General features: G+C 41.5%; 1 protein-coding gene and 1 long non-coding RNA gene across 9 annotated transcripts in view; one reads left to right on the plus strand and one right to left on the minus strand.

The window, feature by feature from the left end:
* Positions 1-3,490: 3,490 nt before the first annotated feature.
* The window catches only part of casz1 (castor zinc finger 1), a 96,914-nt gene continuing 79,555 nt past the window's right edge, over positions 3,491-20,849 (minus strand). For 3 of the 8 annotated variants that reach the window (XM_010891778.4, XM_020051878.3, XM_020051875.3), the window contains 11 exons: positions 19,439-19,574; positions 19,002-19,065; positions 17,760-17,914; positions 17,393-17,515; positions 16,770-17,084; positions 16,170-16,377; positions 15,219-15,390; positions 11,445-11,593; positions 10,172-10,403; positions 8,998-9,312; positions 3,491-8,332 (listed from right to left, as the gene is read on the minus strand). In XM_010891778.4, coding sequence (XP_010890080.1) covers positions 7,038-8,332; positions 8,998-9,312; positions 10,172-10,403; positions 11,445-11,593; positions 15,219-15,390; positions 16,170-16,377; positions 16,770-17,084; positions 17,393-17,515; positions 17,760-17,914; positions 19,002-19,065; positions 19,439-19,574 — 3,164 coding nt within the window. In that variant the 3' untranslated portion in view covers positions 3,491-7,037. The remainder of the gene's footprint in view (positions 8,333-8,997; positions 9,313-10,171; positions 10,404-11,444; positions 11,594-15,218; positions 15,391-16,169; positions 16,378-16,769; positions 17,085-17,392; positions 17,516-17,759; positions 17,915-19,001; positions 19,066-19,438; positions 19,575-20,849) is intronic. The other 5 variants (XM_020051877.3, XM_020051879.3, XM_020051876.3 and 2 more) reach the window with 4 other exon arrangements.
* On the plus strand, positions 13,395-16,866 carry LOC105022970. Its single transcript, XR_828944.3, has 3 exons — positions 13,395-13,640; positions 13,992-14,091; positions 16,787-16,866. It is a non-coding gene; the product is annotated as an uncharacterized LOC105022970 (long non-coding RNA).

Consider the following 20,849-nt stretch of genomic DNA (forward strand, 5'->3'; position numbering starts at 1 on the left):
AATCATACAAATACATTTGCAGTTTTGTCACAAAACACAATGTCACAGTTGTCTCAGGTCTCGAAGGAGCATTCAGTTGACATGCTAACTGCAATAATGTCCACCAGAGCTGTAGCTATAGAATTTACTTTGTCTACCATAAATGTCCCCCAACATCATTTCAGAGAATTTGGCAGTATGTCCAAACACCTACTGGTGTAATCACACCAGCTAAGACCTCCACATCTGTTTTCTCTCAGCGCCTCATGTTTCTGGGTGCTAATAAATGGCCACAAGGATCTACGCATAATTCCTGAAAGGTGAAGATTTTTTGGGATGCTCTGGATCAAAGGTACCTGTACATAGGTATATTTTCTGCTGAGAACTGAGGTTCAGACACTGTTTTCAAAATAGGTGCCAGAACACCACGTTGCAAGTCCCCCCGTAGATGTTGCCATGTGCTTCTAGACCAATCAGTCGGCCTCTGGATATAAATGCCAGCCATATCATTTTGCCTTCGGAGGTAGGTTTCCACTTGCCAAGGTAAATGAAGGCCGGTCATCTCTAGCCTCTTGCCCCTCCCAACACTTTGAGAAGGAAGCTACTGATCTGTCCAGTCAAAACTTTTCTCTGTCCTGGAACAACAATAGAAACCAGCTTTGCATTGAAGCTAATACAGCAGAGTCTCATTAGACAGCCCATCCTAGCTTTTTAGGAAGTGTCTAAAATATTGTCCCCCCACAGTCACACTACGCCAGGTTGGTGGGTTTTGGTATTGCCAGTTAATGCTTGATCTGATTGAATCCCAGCCTAAATTGCTCCCAGTGAAAATACCTACCAGAGGGGGAAAAATAGACTGTTGGATACAGTGAAGGTTAAATGATAACATTGGCATCCGTGTTGCGGAGCCATAAATTGCAGGTCATTGTGGGGTCGAACTGGAATGAGATGTGCAGTTGATTTTATTGGGTATTGTTGGCAAGAAGAACTGATATCATTCCATTCTATTATCAATTGCTACATGCTGTTTTTGGAAAAAAATATACGTATTATTTTTACTTTCTGATTTGTGAATCCACCTATTTAATCTAAGAATTCAGTGTTTGCAGTGTTGAATCAGTAGCCTACAACATATAGCAACAAATAAAATTCATGTCGAGACATTGCTGTAATTGAGAGTAGGTTCTCAGTCAACTTACTCCGTAAAATAAGGATATAAAAATCAAAACAAACAATTGCAATTTTCTAAGTAATATTAAATCTGCATAGGTTGGAAAACTCCATATAAAATGGATAAATGATTAATGGTGGCTCCATCTAAAAACACCTTCACAAGTGAAGGGAATAAGAAGGGAATGATTTCAGTGAGTTAACAAAAGACCTGCTGACCGTGGTCTAGTTACCGTTCAACATCGCAATGTATCCAATAGTGTTATACGTAACAGTTGACAAGCATTGGAGAAAAAAAAGATATAGGTATCATTGGGTTAAGACACACCTGATATAAATGTTGACGACATTTACAAGTTACAGTGGATATAAAAGGTCTACACACCCTTGTTAAAATGCCAGGTTCATGTGATGTAAAAGAATGAGACAAAGATAAATCATGGCAGAACTTTTTCCACCTTATATGTGACCTTCAACCAGTTTATTGTAAGGTTTTTATTTTTCATTTTCCCCCCTCGAAGATTTCAGTTAGTTTTTCAATTGAATTGTTCACATTATAGGTCGCATTAAAAGTCGAAAATGTTCGGACATGATTTATCTTTGTCTCATTCTTTTACCACACAAGAACCTGGCATTTTCACACGGGTGTATAGACTTTTTATATCCACTGTATATTCTTCCAGAATCAAGAACCATATACTGTAGCTTGGCATTGGTATGCCATGTGATGTGGCTTCCAACAAAGTCTTGATAATGGTTTAATCGGTTAAATGTGTCCTCGGTTGGGGGGGTGAGCATGTCTTTTCACCTTCTAGCTCCGGCAGCTTGACTCAACGAAGCTAGCAACTTGACGCGAATGAAGCACATCATTACCGCAAATAGTGGACAATAAAAAGCTACAACAAGGGGCTTCGAGAAGAAACAACTTTCATGATCTCTGATCGATTTTAGTAGGAGGTTTATAGAGCAACGTGCACACAGTGACAGAAAAAGACAAATATTGCGCGACAGGTAATGGATCGGTAAAATATATGCCTGGAACAAATGAAGCAAAATCTGAGGTGCCGGATCCTCTTTAGACACTGCTACTGATCTGTCTGAATGTTTTTTCATGGTTTCATGGTGAGCATTTTCTGGTCACCAATTGTAGAGGTCATCCTTGGCCTTCTAGGTTATTTGTGTTTGAAATAAGTGTCCCAGAGCTTTCCATATCTATGATGTTCCAAACTTTTGTTTTTGATAAGCCTGGTGTTTTGGCTATGGTACATACATACAGTTTATTTTAATTATTTTTCAGTATAATAATGGGTTCCTTTACTATAATTGACACCTCATTTGGTCTTCATATTAAACAGACACCAACAGAAGACTCCAAACGCAAACCCTAGAATCAAGACTAGACAACAACAGCTCTGTTATGCCTGCACAAATGGCGTGACGGAACACACCTGACTTTGCTTCGCAAAAGTCAATACATTTAGTGTACTGAAATAACATGGTGAAACCAATGTATACTACTGTATGTATTTAAAATGAGATAAATATGTATTTTGGTTGGACAATACATTTTACGCAGGACATTATTTATGAACCTCATTACCTGTGTTGTATATTTTATACAGCCTTTTTACTCTTTATCAAGGGTGCCAATCATTTTGGTGGTGACTGTATGATGCAGCTGGTGCTACAGTATAAGGTACGGTCAGTGGCGAGTGCAAGATTTCTTAGATGGTAGTTATTTCTTCACATTTGTTCCTTTAAGGCCATTAGTGCCGAATTCAGGACTGAGAGACAGTGAGGCCAGGGCAGTCAAATATTGATAAATCTTTTCCGTAGTGGCCTTACTCTTCAGACTTCGTTGTACAAAGATATAGCTTCCTCCATGAATGTACAGACAGGGCCACCTGCTTTTCCTCTGTCCCCCCTCTTTCCCTCCCTTGCATTGTGAACTTAATAAAAACTGCCATTTAGGAGTGCTTCATCTGTTTGGGCACTAATCTGCCTCACAGCCATCATGTGACCACATATTCACTGCACACCTGTCGAGTGTGTTTCCAGGGCCGATTGTTCCCTTTCTTCACTGCTGCTGTCCTCTTGTGCAAAGTCACTGTTCTTGGCACGTTAGAGCAAGCCGGTGAACAGACAATTTTGCGCATACACATACATGAACAAACAGATGTCTGTTCTCCACTCACATTGGCCCAAAATATATCAAACAATCAAGCATGGCAGCAAAAAAAGCCCACATTAAAGATGTGCAGTGGGATCGACTTTCATGTTCTAAAGGTACTGTATAGAGACACCAACACTGAAACAGGCCATTGATCTATTTTTTGTTCAAGACATCTTTATTTTATAGAGTGAAAAGCTCAACTCTTGCATTAGACATGCAAAAAAAACATAAATATAGCACACTGAAGGACTAAACAGCACTAAATCCAAGTTGAAAGTAATTATGAACACCATTGAAGAGGGTAGCAATTTCAAGTAATTTAAAAGACGTTTTCTTCATAGTCTACTTTTTATACAAAAGGTCTGATTTGTCTCCCTGTGTGCTTGTGAAATAAACCCAAAATGTAAACGAGCTAGAGATGGCTTTTAGTCCTGGAGTGCAAAATATTTTACAACTATTCTCTGCCTGCCACCAAGCAGTGGGAGTACACTGCTTTTTAAGCACACTATTACACCAACAGAGAAAATAAACCTCACATTTTTTCTTTCTGTTTTCATGTCATTTTTTTCACTGTTAATTAAAACAGTAAAATGATCTGTCATTTCAGCAGCAGACAATGCAGGATTTGGAGGTCGTTTCCGTCTGGTTTTTATGTAATATAATTTTGATGTTTATTTTTTCTTTCTCGTAGATTATATACAGGATACCAGCTGGCTGACAGATGGTGATGCCTTTACCCGTTTGTCATTTAAAGAAACATCACAAGGAAAAGAAGGAGGAGACACAGCAACAGCTGTAGGCTGATGGAGGAGTGGAAACACCAGCAGAGCAGTGCGCTGGTCATTGTGTGCAACTGAAAGCCAGGAAGGGAAATCAGCACAAAGCTCCCAAAGAGAAAAACACCTGAAACTAAAAGTTTCTTCCTTTCTCAGAGAGACACAGAGACCCATCTTGATGGCACCAGAAAACTCCTTTCACACCCGACTCTACTCATTTTAAACTGAATTGTACTGGTTCATCTCTGACGAGGCAAGCCTATATTGGGGCGCCTGGCAACACATATTGTTAATTCTTTGTTATCTACAACAATGCAGATATATCACTTGAATGTCTTTGGGACAAACCTTCCGTTTAATGTCAAAGGACCAAGACATTTCGAAGAATGAAATGAGGAAAGGTCACAGAACATGAAGCAAGGCCTTTTGACTTGGCGACAATAACATTTCCACAGACCACTCTGCTAGGGGTTGTGGGGACAGACATTCTCCCTCAGTGTTATCACAAAGAGAAACCAGTTCTCTGCCATCATGCCTTTCTTCACATATTGTACTTGAGACAGTCTCTCTCAAAATTGTGTTAGTATTCAGGGAATCCCCCAATTACTCATGACCCCAAACATTAGCGGGCTAAAGCACTACTACTGTATGCAGTACATATGTATTTATTATAATAATTAGAGTTTCTTTTTTTCCGTTTCTTTTTACGTACAGTACACCAAGCAACCCCCAGATACACACACACACTCACACACACAAACACACTTTTCAAGTGCTCAATAGCCCAGTTGCTACTTCTAAAATGTTGTCAAAGAAACAGAAATAAAAACAAATGAAAAGTGATGCACTGCCTTGCATTTGAGTCCAGGGAGACAATTCAGCCCATAAGAGGCATGCCCACAACAAAGTAAAATTTCAACCAAAAATGTTTAGTTATTGTAAAAGAAAGAGCACACAAACATTTCAAACACAAAAATGAATGAAACCCATATCTAAATAGATAAACCAGAAACAGACATTAATAGGTCTAAATCAGTGTATTTTTGTAGTCACTTTTAACATCATTTGGGAAAACAGAATTTTCTAATGCAAAAATGTCAAGGTAAAAAACGGAATCACACACTCACACAAGTATACTATAGTGGGGTTATTTCAATTTTTTACTTTTTATTATTCATTTCTCCTTTTTCGTTTTCTTTTTAAAGAAAGCTCTTCATCAAAGAGCATTTTGTTCATATAGTCTTTTTACAGAAGAAAATACTGTACAACCTTTCTTCTCGAAACAATATTTTGTGAATTTTGTGAAGCCATGTTCAAGAAATAATTCATCATAACAATTTTCACTCCCCAGAAAACCTGAGAATAGGTTACACTAAATGTATTTTGTGTGATAATTTAGTACTACAGTATCTGAGCATTGTCATCATGTTCTAAATAATTTATTCTTTTTAGTGTTGTCGTTAGGCCACCATAACTCAGGCATGCCCATTTTATATTTAAATCCTCCAAGCACAGAAGTAAATAAAATCAGTCCTTACTTTAAATAAAACATAGAACAACAGTTCTTTGTCACACTTAACAACTATTTGTGCATCAAAGCAAAGTGAACTAAAACATAATCTTAAAGCAAATTCCCTGTTAAAAGATGCATGCCATATTTTTTCAGAAGGTAAAAATAAATCTAAAAAGTGCTAGAACACCCTAAAATGTTTCATTGCAAGGTCACATAAATATTAAATAAAACCATTACAATAGGAGCTCAACCACAGCCATAGTAAATGGGAAACAAAATGTCCAACATTGACACATGGCTTTCTGTCTGCACATTTAAAACAAACACACTCCCTGACGCTACCTGTCATTTCTCATTGCTAACTTGTCTTTTCCTCTGTTCAGTTCATTCAGACTCCCAGCTAGTTAGTCATGATGGTTCTCGCCTAGTTCTAAATCAATGTGCTGACGCGTCGAATTGAACTATGCAAGTATAACACAATCGTAATGCAATGATGCACATGGTAACAAAAATATCTTTAAATATGTTTGAATAGCTATTGTTGTCTATAAAAGTGCACTATCCAGACACAAACTCAAAGGGTTCCCCGACAGGGGGGGAAGGGATACTCTTACAATTAGAAGGGCATAAGCTTGTTTTAGTGAAAATTTAATGTCATTTCACAGGTAGCTGCATACACTAAGAGCAATGCTTGCTGAGAGAGCTATGCCCATCTGTGGTTGAGACTGAGGACACTAGTCACCTACTTGAAAATGTACATAATGAAAGAAAAAATAACCTTACAGAGGATGAAGAGAGAACGGTACAAGCCAAAACACAAACGCAAACCCCTGTACTTAATGTAGAAATAATATTAATAATAATAAAATTATTAATAATAATAATATTACAGAAACTGGATCATCTGTTCGAACACATTCTGCTTCAGAACTTTCCCTCAATGTAATTTAACAGTGATGTCTTTCCCTTTCATTGACAAGGGTCCTGCAGTTCTTTTAAAGACTGAACAAGTAATTTCCTTTTTATATCAAAGTTCACACACACTTACATATATAGGTATATAGAGAGATTTCTTTTTTTCCTTATAGTTTTTTCCACACACAAAAAAGGTAAAAACAAAAAATAAATTAAAGTCAAACATGCACGCACACAAAACGACTGATGTGTAGTAAAATGTTTACATTGCTGCCCCATGTGTAAAAGAGGGCCTAATGTGTTTGTTTCGCTGTTCATTTTTAATGCATAATTGAATTAATAACGTTGGTCATCTTGTAAACATCATAATAAATCATTTTGGGCCATCATTTCTTCTTGTTGTTGTTTTCTCGTTGTCATCTGCAGTGTCCCTAACCATGATAAATGAGGCCACTTTAATTTGTTTGTTCATAGTATACAGGATTCTTCTTCCGCGGTATAAGAGTATCTTTCATGGGTCGGCCTCTTGCCTTTCCAGTTGGGAAGTGTCAGTGTGGTTTACGGAAGCATCGAAACGCTCGCCAATATCCTGGCTGTTGCCTTCGCGCTCTGGCATCGAATCTTCGTAAGAGTCAGTGTTCAGATCGTCATCCCCCTCATCGTCATCCTCCTCCTCGTCATCTTCCTCTTCCTCCACGTTGGCCTCTTCCTCCAGTGACTGGTCGTCCTCTGGGTCACCTGATGTCACCGTGGTGTCGTCCTGAGGGGCGGTCAGGCCTAGCGGTGGCGTGGGGTTGGGCCCGGCTGCCATGGTCAGGCTTGGGTCGTGGAGATGCTGCATCTTTTTGCTCAAGTCCAGCGAGTCATTGAGGCCCAGGCCAGCGGCGTTCTTCAGGAAGAACAGGGAGCTGCTGGTGTTGGTGCCCAGGTTGAGGGAGCTGTCCAGACTGACCGAGGAGGCTGGGTAGGGGAGGCTGTAGTCAGATGCTACACTGGCTGAGGGGTAGAGCATGGAGGAGGTGTGATTGTTGTGGTGGTGGTGGGAGAGTCCTGAAAGGCCACTGGGAGAGGCCGAAGGAAGGCCCATGGAGGCGTGGGACATGGTGGAGACACCTCCCCCCGTATGAGGCTCCGCCCCCTGGCGCGGGGACACCGATGGCAGCTCGCCACGCTCCTGCTTCTCATGCTTGCGCTTGTGGGAGTCCATCTGGGACATACCCACCACGGTGTGCTTGCACTCAGGGTAAGTGCAGTGGAAGTGCGAGCACTTGAGCTTGTACTTGCAGTCCGCCACGTCGCAGTCAGCGCTGGAGCTAAACTGGCAGAAGCCGGCCGCGCTGATCACGTCCTGCTTGCCGTGGTGCTTGCGGTGGGCCGTCACCTTGGTGCTGTCCGTGCAGCGGAAGCCGCAGCGCAGGCAGTGAAAGTGGGTGCTGTTGCCGGAGAACTGGCAGTCGGAGAAGTTGCAGCTGAGGGAGGACTTGAAACGCTTGAAGTCGTCCAGGACCAGGTTGTCCACGCGGTCGTGGTGCTGCGCATGCTTGTACATGTGCGTGCGGCCGCAGAACTTGTAGCCGCAGTTCTCGCGGGTGCAGTGATAGTGGGTGACCTTCAGGGAGAACTGGCATCCGGGGTCCTTGCAGTCCTCATACAGGTCGTAACGACGGAAGCCCTCCAGCATCATGCCCTCGTCCAACATTTTGCGCGACGAAGCTGTCTTGCGCCTCTTGCCGAACGGGGACATGTCCTCGATGATCCAGAAGCGTTTCTTGGCGCCGGTGGCTGTAGGGATGGAGATGGTGTTGCCTACACAGAGAGGAGAGAACAATAAAACTCAGCCACATATATTTTATGGGACAGTACAGCAAAAAACTGGGCCAAAAAGAGATCTTTGTGAAGGGTCCTACTTCAAGGTTTAAATGACAGATTTTTTGGCTAATACACATTACATTTATACTGGGTATCTCTAGTCGTCAAATAGTATCAGAGCTCTGGGCCTTGGCGGCCGCGCTTATCTGCTTTGGTTTATGACGGGGATCACACCTTGCTGAGCCTCCTGGGGTCACTGCTAATGATGTGATCCCTGTTCTGCTCAACATGAATCAGGGGCCTTGATAAACCTAGAGGCGTAGTTAAAATAAGAGGCAACTGATCTGTTGCCCGTTAACTAAACAAGTCTGCCCCTTTTGACTACAGGTGCAGAACTGAAGTTGCTGTTTCCACAGCCTGACTAAGTAAATGGCTCAAATGGAAAACAAAAGCTATACAAAGACTAGACACTAGACCATATAAACCTGACCGTTTCATTGTTATTTCCAGATGTTTTTCCCATAAACTTGCATGGCGACTTTTCCCCAAGCATCGACAACACTTTTTTTTAGAAGTCATATTGGATGGAACAAGTACACACTGTTGGACTCCCTCCACATTAACTGACACTGACAGCTGCAATGTTGTGTTGGGATAGGTACCTGCAGCATCCTGCACTATAGGGACGTCATTTTTAACCGGAGACGGTGTGGCAATGATGGGGCTGAAAGCTGGTGTGTTGGTTGGCATGACAACACTCCGAGTGGCTCCGAGAGAGGTGCTGAGCAGAGAGTATGACAGACAGGATGGAGAGAGGAGGTATGGGAGCGAGGGAAGAGGAGGTCGGAGGAGGGCAGGAGGGAAAGATGAAGCCTGAGACTGGAGTCCAGGCAGAGGAGGTGGTGGTGGAGGAGGTGCATTTTGAGGAGCGCTAGTGTCAGCAGGGGTATAGGGAGCTGTGACCGGGCAGCCTGGTTCTGGAGAGACAGGATGACCAGGAAGTGGAGAAGGAAGGGACAGAAAGGTAGACCCGTTTACACACACAGACCCATTTACAAGCACAGACCCATTCACACACACACACCCATTCACACACACACACCCATTCACACACACGGGGATGGGAGGTAAAAAGGGAAAAGATAAGAGAATGATACAAAATGAAGCCGAATCAAGACAAAAAACCCAAACACCAGCCAAAGCAACAATGATGAAAATGGTGGATAACATTTGACACCAAATAACGGAAATGTGAAACTAGATTTGTGAAGGCAAGCTCAGATATTGAAAAGCAGAAAAATGTCTATACCTAGAAGTTTGTTGCCACAGGGATAGCTTTCAGGTAAAAGGGAAATCTACTATTAAACTTCCATCATTTAAGAAATTAGTGTAAAAAATAATATTGAAATAAATGGTCTCTGAATAAGAATGGGGGGGGGGGTTGTATTTTGATTGGTTTCCCACTCTTCCTGTTTAAAAAAGTATGAAGTTTATAGTTAAAAAAATGCAATTCACTATTAAACCCGAAATTAATGATTTTATGAGATGGACATGAATTGACATGGCTGTGCTCAGTTTGGCCTAGGGGTACCGCAAATGGTGCAAAACACTGCTTCATTCTAACTCCACAATCACATTCATGACTCTGTATATTATTCACGTTTCATTACAATTACACAACATCTGCATTACATAACTTATAACTCCATAGTTTTCCTTGTCATCTTCTTAGCAACTCTGTGTTATGCTTTATTGTGCAAGGACATGTCCACACTGTCAGCGCTCACTCCTCAACCAACTTGACTCATCCAAGCCTCCCCCTCCCACTGGACTCACCCGCTGGGGAGCTGTCGTTGCCCACCGGGGTGCTGCTGCAGCTGCGATCCGGATTGGAGGACTCGGACGAGAGGCCCAGGGGGCTGCCCCCGCCCATGTAGTCCATGTAGTCATCCGTCTCGTCCATCATGCTGGAGAAGCCTGGGGTCATGCCCGGTTGGCTGCCCATGGGGCCCGATCCCAGGCCTGACAAGTGCTGCATGTCATCTGCCCTTTGGCCATGAGACACCACCTACAGAGGACCGGACAGGGAGGGACACACAGTTATACGTCAGGATCACAAGGGATAATGGCATAGAGTTGCTAAGTGGGAAAGCAAGAGACCGAGCCATGACCCAGTGCTGATAGTTTGATTCCCAAGAATGCTGTTACTTATGAGCAAACACATTCTCCTCACAGCGGATTCACCTTTACAAAACAATAGATTTATCTTTCTGTTTCTGGTTTCCCCATTCATGTAAGAGGTTCTCCTCTCCCCAGGCACCAGCCAGGGTACTACATGGCAAAGGAATATTGGTTGAGCAATGGTATTGTCGTTAGAACTTTGCATATTTCCAGTAGGTAAACACAAACTTCTTAAGACATTCTTCCAATGTAAAATATGTGTACCTGTTTTGAGAATTACATCATATTTTTGTGAGAACCTCTCATTTAAGTTAGTTAACTTTTTTTAAATGAAGAAAACTCAAACAAAACCATGGCATGTCAATAAGTAATTCGTCTTCAGCTGTTGCAACATGCTATGACAGGTATCAAAGGTGTGCATTACTCATTATCCTTGCATCTGAGGGAACAGGAAGCACAATGGAAAATGATAAAACACAAATCTTTATGACACAAGCTGCCAGTCACATTTTCAAGGGTGTGTGAGGAACTGCCTATTTTTGCATACTTTCAATATGCAAACTATCACTGCTGATGCTTGTATGGAAACTCCCCACATATCCCCAAATCTACGTGTGCTTTTATGGCAAAACTGGAGGAGGAACTTTACACAGAAATACCTGTAGGATACTGGGGGGATACTTCAGAGTACATACTTTTGGTGCTGGTTCGAGGTCTTGTTCTGTCAAGTCGTTTTCTGATTTCCATGTTAAAAAAACGTTTCACACTATTTGATTGTATGTTGTATCCCAATGCTTAACAATATAATTAAAATAGAAACGCTCCACATATTTGTAACAACCGCATTGCTCAGACCATTTTGCAACACGTAGTTTTACACACACAGCCAGGGGACAGCTTGATCAAATGAGATCAGTTTGTTCTTTACCTGCGATGGGACCCTGTCAAAATTCTTTCCCAGCATCCTCCTCATATGTTTGCGAGCGTGCGAGGTCATCTGATGCTTGAGCAGGAAGGAGAACTGGCAGCCCTCACGGATGCAATGGAAGTGACTGTTCACCTGGTTGTACTTGCAGCCTGCCAAGAGACAACACTGTTTTTACAGGTGATGCATTTCTAGACCTTGTCACTGAGAGAAACACAAGATGTACTCACATGTCAATTTGGTATAGCTTGGCACATTGTACTGAAATATGATTTAAAGTGGGTGATGTGTAAGTGTAAGTATCCTTACCAAGACATCCTCTAACTAAAGTGTACAGCCCGCACATGGTAATATTCAGTTTTTCAAGAAGCTCTACTCTGGTTCAGATTACGCATTATGTCATAGCTGGGACACAAATAAATGTACATCTAGGAGGCATATTAGATTAGATAACTCCAGTTTCACACTGAGCCAGTCTTGGCTGTTTGGACTAAACCTGTGGAGCTCTTTTATTACAATGACATCTTTTATTCAATTAGGAATTTCCATAAATACATTCTCATATGCAGTTTGGGCCAATAATGCACACACCCCTGCAAACCAAAGTAAATATACAATTATTCCCATATTAAATTCATTTTTCAAAATCAAGCCATTTTTGTCATTTTTATGCCATGTTGTTGTTGTAGGTTTCTTACTCTTTTATTATTTTCCTGGCTTTAAAAGACCTATTTTCTAATTGCTTCATGATTTAAAATTAAACGTTGGTTTGTTTTTTTGTGACCTATGTGCTTTAATCAAATATCATTATATAAAAGCAGCCAGAAATAATTGAAAGAGTAACATGCTGGGCAGGTGCTAGCATGTCAGTAACCATGGCACCAAGTGCATGAAAAAATGCAGTGTGCTATCAATAGCTTTTGTACACAGAAACAGCTCACATATACTTTAAACACGCAAAGTTGATTCAATAACTGGAACCGCAGTGACATCAAGGTCCTTTATGAGATGCCATCGAGATAACATCATCGGCTATGTTCAGTTTAATGTTTCTACCATGGATACCACTAAACCTATAAATTCTTTATGATTTGAGTGCTTGGTTTACTAATCCCTTTCCTATTAAACCAAACAACACAACAGGCTGATCAGGATAAGGGACAAAAACAGTCCTTTTGTTCCTTTTTGTTTCCTGTGTTCAGAATAGCATTTTAGAAGAGCCCAAAACAATGAGACGACTTCTAAAATAATTTGGAAATGAGGATGGGTTGGCTGAGAAAAGCACACAGCTCACACAAACAGGATATGCCAGACAAGCACGATAATTAACAAGCAAGTATGTAATTGCTAATTTCTGACAAACAAAAAATATAAAACAACCTAGTGCGTTTATCCCTTATATAAATATGCATTCAAGTGTAACATTAAAAACAGCCATTTACGTTTTAAAGTCCCCATGCAGTCTTTTTAATTGGGTTTTTAAATCACATCACTATGTCAACTAAAATCACTGTTCTTTTTATAACTCCTATAGTTATATTTTACTTATAAAATAAATACTTGTTTCTAACAGTCCATTCTAGAATGGGCATTCATTTTACATATACATGACAGACGGAAATGTCAAAAAACCTAACAATACTGACACAATATGTGCTTTGCATTCATAATAACTGACCTTTCTTCGAGATTTTGTGGTTGGTTCCATAACCAGGGAAGCCACATGCCTCTGCCATTGCTACAAAGTTACAAAACTAGGCCAACAACCACACAAACGAAAATTGGATTTATTGTAAATACAAGTCTAATGAGAACATAGCTTGCTAACTATCATTGATTTGTTTTTGCAGAACCAGGTTTTGAGCTCTGAAGACTTGGTGAGTGATGAACATGAATTTCTCATGATGAACATTCATTTCTGATATCTATGTTGCAGTCACGACGAAAGTGACTCTGTCTACGCCTCTTACATTATCCCAGGTGCCAGTTTTTTTGAAAGATATGCGCAGCTAGTTCAGCCGGGGAACACTAGTGGGCATTGACTCAGCAACGGATCAGCTGACGTCGCGCCTACCACAGATGAAGATTCTTAATCTAATATGGCGGTCTTTTTAAATTGGTTGGCGCACTCGGTCTGACGGTCTCCCATTCTGCTGGTCGTATTGTATGCGGTGGTTAAACCCACTCACCCACCCATTGGTACTGTACCTTGTTTATTGCCATAGGTATTGCTATTATAATATTGGTATGCATCATGTGATGGCGGTGAGTTACTCAGAAGAAACATAATGCTATAACATTGTATGTGTATTGTTTCTCAAATTTGGTTCAACAAAGACGTAGCGTTTCCTGTATGAACTAGTGCTACGTAGGGAGTTACGTGGCATCCCTGGTTATAGAACTAACCACCAAATCTAGAAGAAAGGTCAGACGAAATAATTTATCAAAATGCGTTCTCAAGTGTAGTTTTTTGGCAATTGCGGTATGAGCGGGATAAACGTCTCCAATTCGCACATTCGCTTGTAATTATTATTATTTTTTCATTTCCAGGGTAATGTAGAATAGCTACCCTCAGAGTTGATCCCATTCATCAGTCTTGTTAGCTGTTAACCAGAAGTATCATCGCAACGTTAACCAAACAGGCTGAAAGGTAAGGCTTTTTGAGCTCTTATTATTTGAGCTCTCCATTGGGTATTTCACAGAATTGTTGACAGAAAGCAACGCAATCTTTTTTTTTTACAGTGCCAACAATATAATTTCTGGGAAAATAAGGTGTCCCACACCTATGCAAAACATAGCACAAAAGGTGCAGTACGAGCCAGACTTGTTTTATGCCGTGCGAATTTAGCCTTTGCTAATCATAACCCCTTTTGGTTACTGTGACAACCTCAGACAACGTTTTCCTGTTTAGAATTCCCCAGTCTAACTAATGAAGGAAACTTCTCCGTCTGATCTCAGTCTTTTTATACACAATTAAATTATACACAGACTACCTCTTGCTAATCAGAAAACCCTTGGTTATGTTGTGGTGAGTTGTCAATGCAATTGTTTTAGGGGAACATAGTAAAATTATTTTTGTAACATAGCCAACCACAAATTGCTGAATTCAGTGTCAGTATGCCAAAGCTACTGATCACCTTTGGGTTGAGAAATAAATGCAATAAAGGTACAGACATGATTTACTTTTTGTTGCAGTGTAGCACAGTTTATGTACTAGGCAAAGATAATCATGGTTAGGAAAAAGGTTAGGGTTAGTAAAAAAGTAAATGTAATTGTAAAATCTACATCTTTTTTACTATATGCAAACCAGTGATGTCCAATTCTTATAATTTGGAACAAATATCAGAAATAATATTAAATGTGTACTGCCCCTGTTTGGGGGTGAGCAAAAGACTACATTCAGGCTGTAGTCTTTACAAAGCCATTTGTCAACCTGGTTACCCTTAAATGTCATAGGTGATAGACACTTTGACAATCATATTTTTATTACAATACAATTATTTAATTATATTAATAATATATTAGCTGCAAAAAAAAGTCGGTTTAAAAGGATCCAAAGGATTAAGTTACTTATGTAAATCAGTATTTACACAAGTAACTTAATAAGTATGGATTACATTTTTCAAGAAATACACCCAACACTGCTCTCAGCATTCACTGAAAATCAATGTGGAAACAACAATACATCTCCCTTGATATACTCTTACATCTCCCAATGAGAGAGAGAGCTATTCAGAGAGACAGAGAAATAGTGGCTGGTTTAAACTGAAGGCTTACCTAGTCGGCCACACTCCTCCCTCTTGGTGAAGTATTTGAAACCATTGGCTGCACGTCGTTCTGCCTTCTCATGTTTCTTAACATGCCAGGGCAGCTTGGTGGTGATGTTGGTAACAAAGTAGCAGCCGGGTCGAAGGCAGTGGTAATGGCCCCTCATTCTGAACTCACAGTGCTGTGGGATGGAAGGCAGGGACACAGAGGGGTGCCATCCCAAGTGTAAGACATGGTGATGATTTGTCATTCTGTACCAAACTGACGTATGGATACAAATTATGGATTCACAAACTCTAGAACACGTTGAGAGGTAATCTTACTGATTTCCTAAAAAGATTAAGCTATTTCAGTAATCGTTGATCAATAAATGTTCCTATGTTTATTGCTGATTGCTCAAATTTAGGTTTTATATTCCTTATCTCCACCAATAATGTAAACCTTGACTAACCATCCAATCAGTATTTGGAAGGGTCTGCCTTTTTAACTTGTGTCTACATCAGGCTTTGTTTTTCAGGCCAATGTGTTCCATAGGGACCAGGCCAAATATTATTTTCTCAGTTCAGGTAAATAGAGAGAAGAGGTGGTGGGGACTTTAAGTGAGAGGATGATTTTAGACATATTATTAATGAATTCATCCAGTAAATAAAATTCATCCAAATATCATCTCAGAAGAGGCAGACAGGAGCCTCTATTAATAAGGGATTTGATTTGAGAAACATTTGCCAAATTTAGCCCTATTCAAGGCACCCTTGTTTATTGTCCAACTGACAATGATTTATTGGGTAATATCAGCTAAGTTGGCCTTTTCTGGGGGGAGAATGCGGCAGTCAAAATGACACCACTGACATAATAACATACATAAAGGGTGAGTCTCCGAGCCGACAGAAGACAGACAAATACTGATTCAGAAAGACAAGGTAATAGATGGTATACTGGAGTGAGCAGGTGTGGATCTACCTGGTTGGGACAGAGACACTGGAGGGAGTAGTAGGAGAACTGATCTCGAACATTGACCAGGTGGTTGTTAGGGTTGATGTGGTCCAAGCAGTGGGATTCAGCCTTCCCAGAGGTTTTGCAGACATACTTGCAGTTCCCGAAGAGACAGTGGAAGTGGAACTTGTTGGAGTACTTACAGTCAGTGGCTAAGCAAGGGTCACTGTATGAACAAAAAACATAAAGATAGGGGGGTATGTTCAATACCTTCTCCAGGAGTAGGACAGGGCTTTTGGAAAGACAAAACACTTCTGTTTCAATTTCTTTATCTAATTAGGGACCATGCATACCAGGTATATGGACTCCCTCACCTATAAATTATATTACTATTAGTTAAATCAGATTAATAACCTACCAAGTAGATAGGAACACTGGCAGTATTTAGTCACTCGAGAGCCAGAAGTTAGGACATAACTTGCAATTACTGAACAGTTCTAATTAACATTTGTTTGTGCATCCTAATGAAAATAATGCTTGCCAGGTCAATGATTTGCCCTAAACATATGGGTTTAGGGGCAAAAAAGCGTTCCATGTGTGTTTACTATGAGCCAAACGGCCCCTTACTTGTCTTGGAACTGCAGGAAGCCCGGTTTGACCTGCGGCTTGGCGTTCTCCAGGGAGGTGGTGGCCAACGGTGAGTTGGCAGGCAGGTTCGGCATTGAGGCATTGAGCTGAGGGATGCTGCCTGTCAGCTGCTTCCATGCCAACAGGGAGGGCGACGAGCCATAGACGCCACCTGACATATTGGCCACGTTCATGGCGGGGTTGTTGGCCATGGAGACGGGGGCAGCGGGCTGGTGGGACGCTCCGTCAACGCAGTCCTTCACTTCATTGGACTGGGGCTCCGATTTCACCTTCAATGTGGCCCTTAGATGGAAGCTAGACCAAGACATAGCAGAGACATGAATTCAGGCATCTACTCAAATTATAAGCTTGACAAATAAGATTTGTATTAAGCTTTCTAAACTATATAATAATAATAATAAACAAAGACTGATTGAAAACAAGACTTTTGCTTCATTTTAAAAAAATTTACAGTTTTTTTTTGGTTTCAAGATGGTTGGTTTTGATCGTTGTTTGATATTGATTCTGAATCTGCTCAGCCAGAAGACAGCCCCTGATGTTCTAATACATTACATGGACTCTGCTAAGGGAATAGCTTTTTCATTCAATTCCACCACACTCACTTGGCGTGTTTAATAGCTCCATCCACCGTGCTAAAGAGCGCCCCACAGTCCTCTACTAGACAGTGGAAGTGGATCTTCTGCAGGAAGTCACACTGGGCCTCGCAGAAGTCCTCAGTGTCAAACCTTGACCCCGGAGCAAAACGGAGCAGAGATGAAATGGAAAAAAAAAGGAATTGAAATGACAAGTATTTACCTCTCTACTATGAATACATACGTATGTACTTCATATAGCTAAGGGCCTAGTCCTGGACTCAAAGCATTCTCAAGGGAGAATATCCACGGTCCAGAACTAAACTTAGAAACCAATCTGTGTCCAGTGAACCGACCCCTTAGGAAGTAAATCAACAGGATGGAGCTCTTCAAGTACCTGCGCAGATATGTCCTCCAGAGCTCCGTGGGTTTGTCTGGCACGGGCCTCTTCATGATGCGGCTCAGATACTGCGCCGCCTCTGAGGTGTCAGCCCCTTGGCTGCTTTCCTGCTCCGTCTTCAGGTTCAGGGCACTGAAGAAGCCGGCATTCATCTACAAAACACACAGTACATAAAGCATCATCAGAAGCAGGGTTAGATGAGCGCCAGCCTACACACTCACTCGTGCCCGCCTCATCACTCTCTCACACACATGCGGATGTACAAAGGTAGACATACACCTATGGGAGGGGGCAACACATACAGTCCTGGGTGCCTGAACACACACACACACATACACACATATGGATGTACATAAGTACACACAAACAGACAAGTAAGGGCTCACACAGGCATGTGGATACACACACACTTTGGCAGAGCAAAGGCTTTTCCGAGTTTACAAACAGCCAGCTTCTGCTTGAGCGCAGGCCAAGAGCGCGTGCCAAGCGTTCTCAGTGAGCGATTGTGCATGCTTTATGTGATGAGGTTGCTAGGAATGGGACCCCAAAAGGCCTAAATGAAGGAAAGAGCTGTAGGACATCTGATCATCAAGCCCTTCACCCGTCATGCCTCAATGGACGCTTTTTGGAAACCACTCATGGGTGTGTTTTAGAGTGTTTCTGATGGAAGAATACAAGGAGAGGGCCAAGGAAAGCCCCTCAGCCAGCAGTGTTTTTTGCCAGAAAAAAATCATCAAGGTAATGGAAACCGCCTGCACATTTGTATTATTCAGAAAAGATATATGATTAAAACAATGTCCGTTTTAATCTTCACAAAAAACACACATTTAAATATCCCTTAGCAAACGTTTACTCTTTAAAAAAAATGAGGGGTGACGCTTTCTCCTATCCCTCCCTGAGTTTTTAATCAAATAATTTACAAACGCCATCAATAAATATAGAGCGATAGGAAGCCGGGGAAGAAAAAGGAGAAAGGAGGAGGGTGAAAAATGGATGTTGAGTTCAAAACAGCTCATCAAAAAACTAAAATCTCTATATATCTGGCATGGCATCCAGCTCCTGGTTCATTATATTAATTTGTGAGAGGTACGGTGGAATTACCCAGTATGAAAAATGGCTGGATAATTCAAATGATACAAACTCATCTTATTAGCAGTGAAACATAAAAAACAAACAGAAGCCCTGTGTGTACCGCTAATTTGTCTTGGGGATGAAAAGCGTTTGATGGATGTATCTTACCTTATTCATAAGCGAGGATAAAAGAGATGTATTTCCCGGTAGAGGGTGTCCGTTTGATTCATTACTGGAACAAGGAAAATGAACAATGTTTAGTAAAGATTTGCATGAGAACAGTAAATATTATTATTTATCACAGGAATATGTGCATGTATAATGAAAAGCAAAAATGCTGCACCCCTAAAAAAATTCTGGGGAAGATTGGAATCTAAGGTTATGTCAGTGTCTATGGTGAGATCAGTGAGAGATGGAGAAATGTTTTAGGCAAAACAATTATATGCAAACAATAGTTTTTGACTAAAATGTATAAATAATTACAATTTAGTCAAAACTGCTTTGAGAAATACAAGTTAGTGAACAAATCCACTGCATAATCAATTGCTTTAAGACTAAATATATTTAATTTAGGTGTAAAACAAAGCTTGGCCCTGTGGCTCTACCTGTGGTCTTTTTTGCTCAGGTCCAGACTGTGCTCTTGGATGGAATCTTGGGAGGCCCCTGTGGTATGGTCGACTGGCTCTTGCTTCACTTGAACCAGACTGAATCGACTCGCCGAAGAACCAGCCAGGCCATTCCCTGAGAAAGAGCCAGAGACAGAGTGCGACAACAAAGTTATTGTTGGTCAGCATTATTACCCTGTGACGAGATCCAATCTGACTCCTGTCTCGGCCAAAAAGAATACTCCGAGTGCTAATTATTGCAAAATGATGTCAGGCCGTCAAGGCCTTTAAATGGTGATTGAGAAGCGGGAGATATGAGGGAAAAATACTCCTTTTTCAGCAGCACTTGTCACAACTCATTTGCTGGGCTGCCTCTTAACTGGTCATTAAGTTGGATGCTAATGCTGAGAGAAAGTGGCAGTCTCAGATTGCCCTCCCCCTCCCTCTCCTTCCTTTCCCAACCTCTCCTGGTCCTTGTTGGCCTGACAACGGCAGGCAGCCAATGCCAACTGAGCATGCCCAAGAGGAACAGGGCTATGTCGGTCAGATTGGAGCTGACAGCCAATCAGATCAGTTCAAATAACGTGACCTCCAGATCGTATTTTCCCTCAAATAGGTATTCAGCAGATGGTGCCTTGAGTGAGGACAGCAACAGGATGATAAATAAATAAATAAATGAAGAGTGTGTGGGGGGGGGCAAAGACTGCTGACAGGAAGGTGAGCTCCCCCCCCCCAATCCCCAAGTGATTGAAATATTAATTTGGCCTCAGGCTGTGGAGAAAGCCGGGCTTTGGGTAGTCAGAAAGTGATATAATGAAAATAAAAGAAAGAATGACAGTGAAGGAGTGCCCGGCATGGGCTTTTAGCTTTGAGTCCATCAGCAGTGATTGGTATTGTGGGGGGCCGTATTGTTTGGGAAACAGTGCCTGGTAGTGACGTATTGTGACAGGCAAGGTCACAGACGGCCAACTATATGCCCTTGGCCCTCAGCTCTAAGAGGCCCTTTGCTCTGGTGAAGAGCAAGAAAGCAGCCATGTGAGGGGGAAGTAGGAAACAGTGTCCCTGGCTAGAAGATGACCCAGAGACATATCAAAGACAATGCGAGTGGAAAAGTCAGTCTTGAGGCTTGTCAGCTCAAGCAAAGGGGCGAGATGGGGATGTGTCAGTGTGATAGCATATTAAGCTGACAATGAGAAGCAGTGTGTAAAACTAGGGTGTTTTGAGGTAGAGTGAGGCCATTGTATGGTCACTACACCCCAAATCCTCCACAAAATACACACATATATTAACAAGCCAGACAAATTATCATTTGATATTTCATCAAGCCAAAGACCTTTAGAGCACGTCATATCAAGGTCACAGTTGGAACACCTGACCTACTCATTGTCTTTAGGTTAAACACTTCACAGAC

This window comes from Esox lucius, chromosome 12, assembly GCF_011004845.1.
Source record: "Esox lucius isolate fEsoLuc1 chromosome 12, fEsoLuc1.pri, whole genome shotgun sequence".
NCBI classification, from domain to species: domain Eukaryota; kingdom Metazoa; phylum Chordata; class Actinopteri; order Esociformes; family Esocidae; genus Esox; species Esox lucius.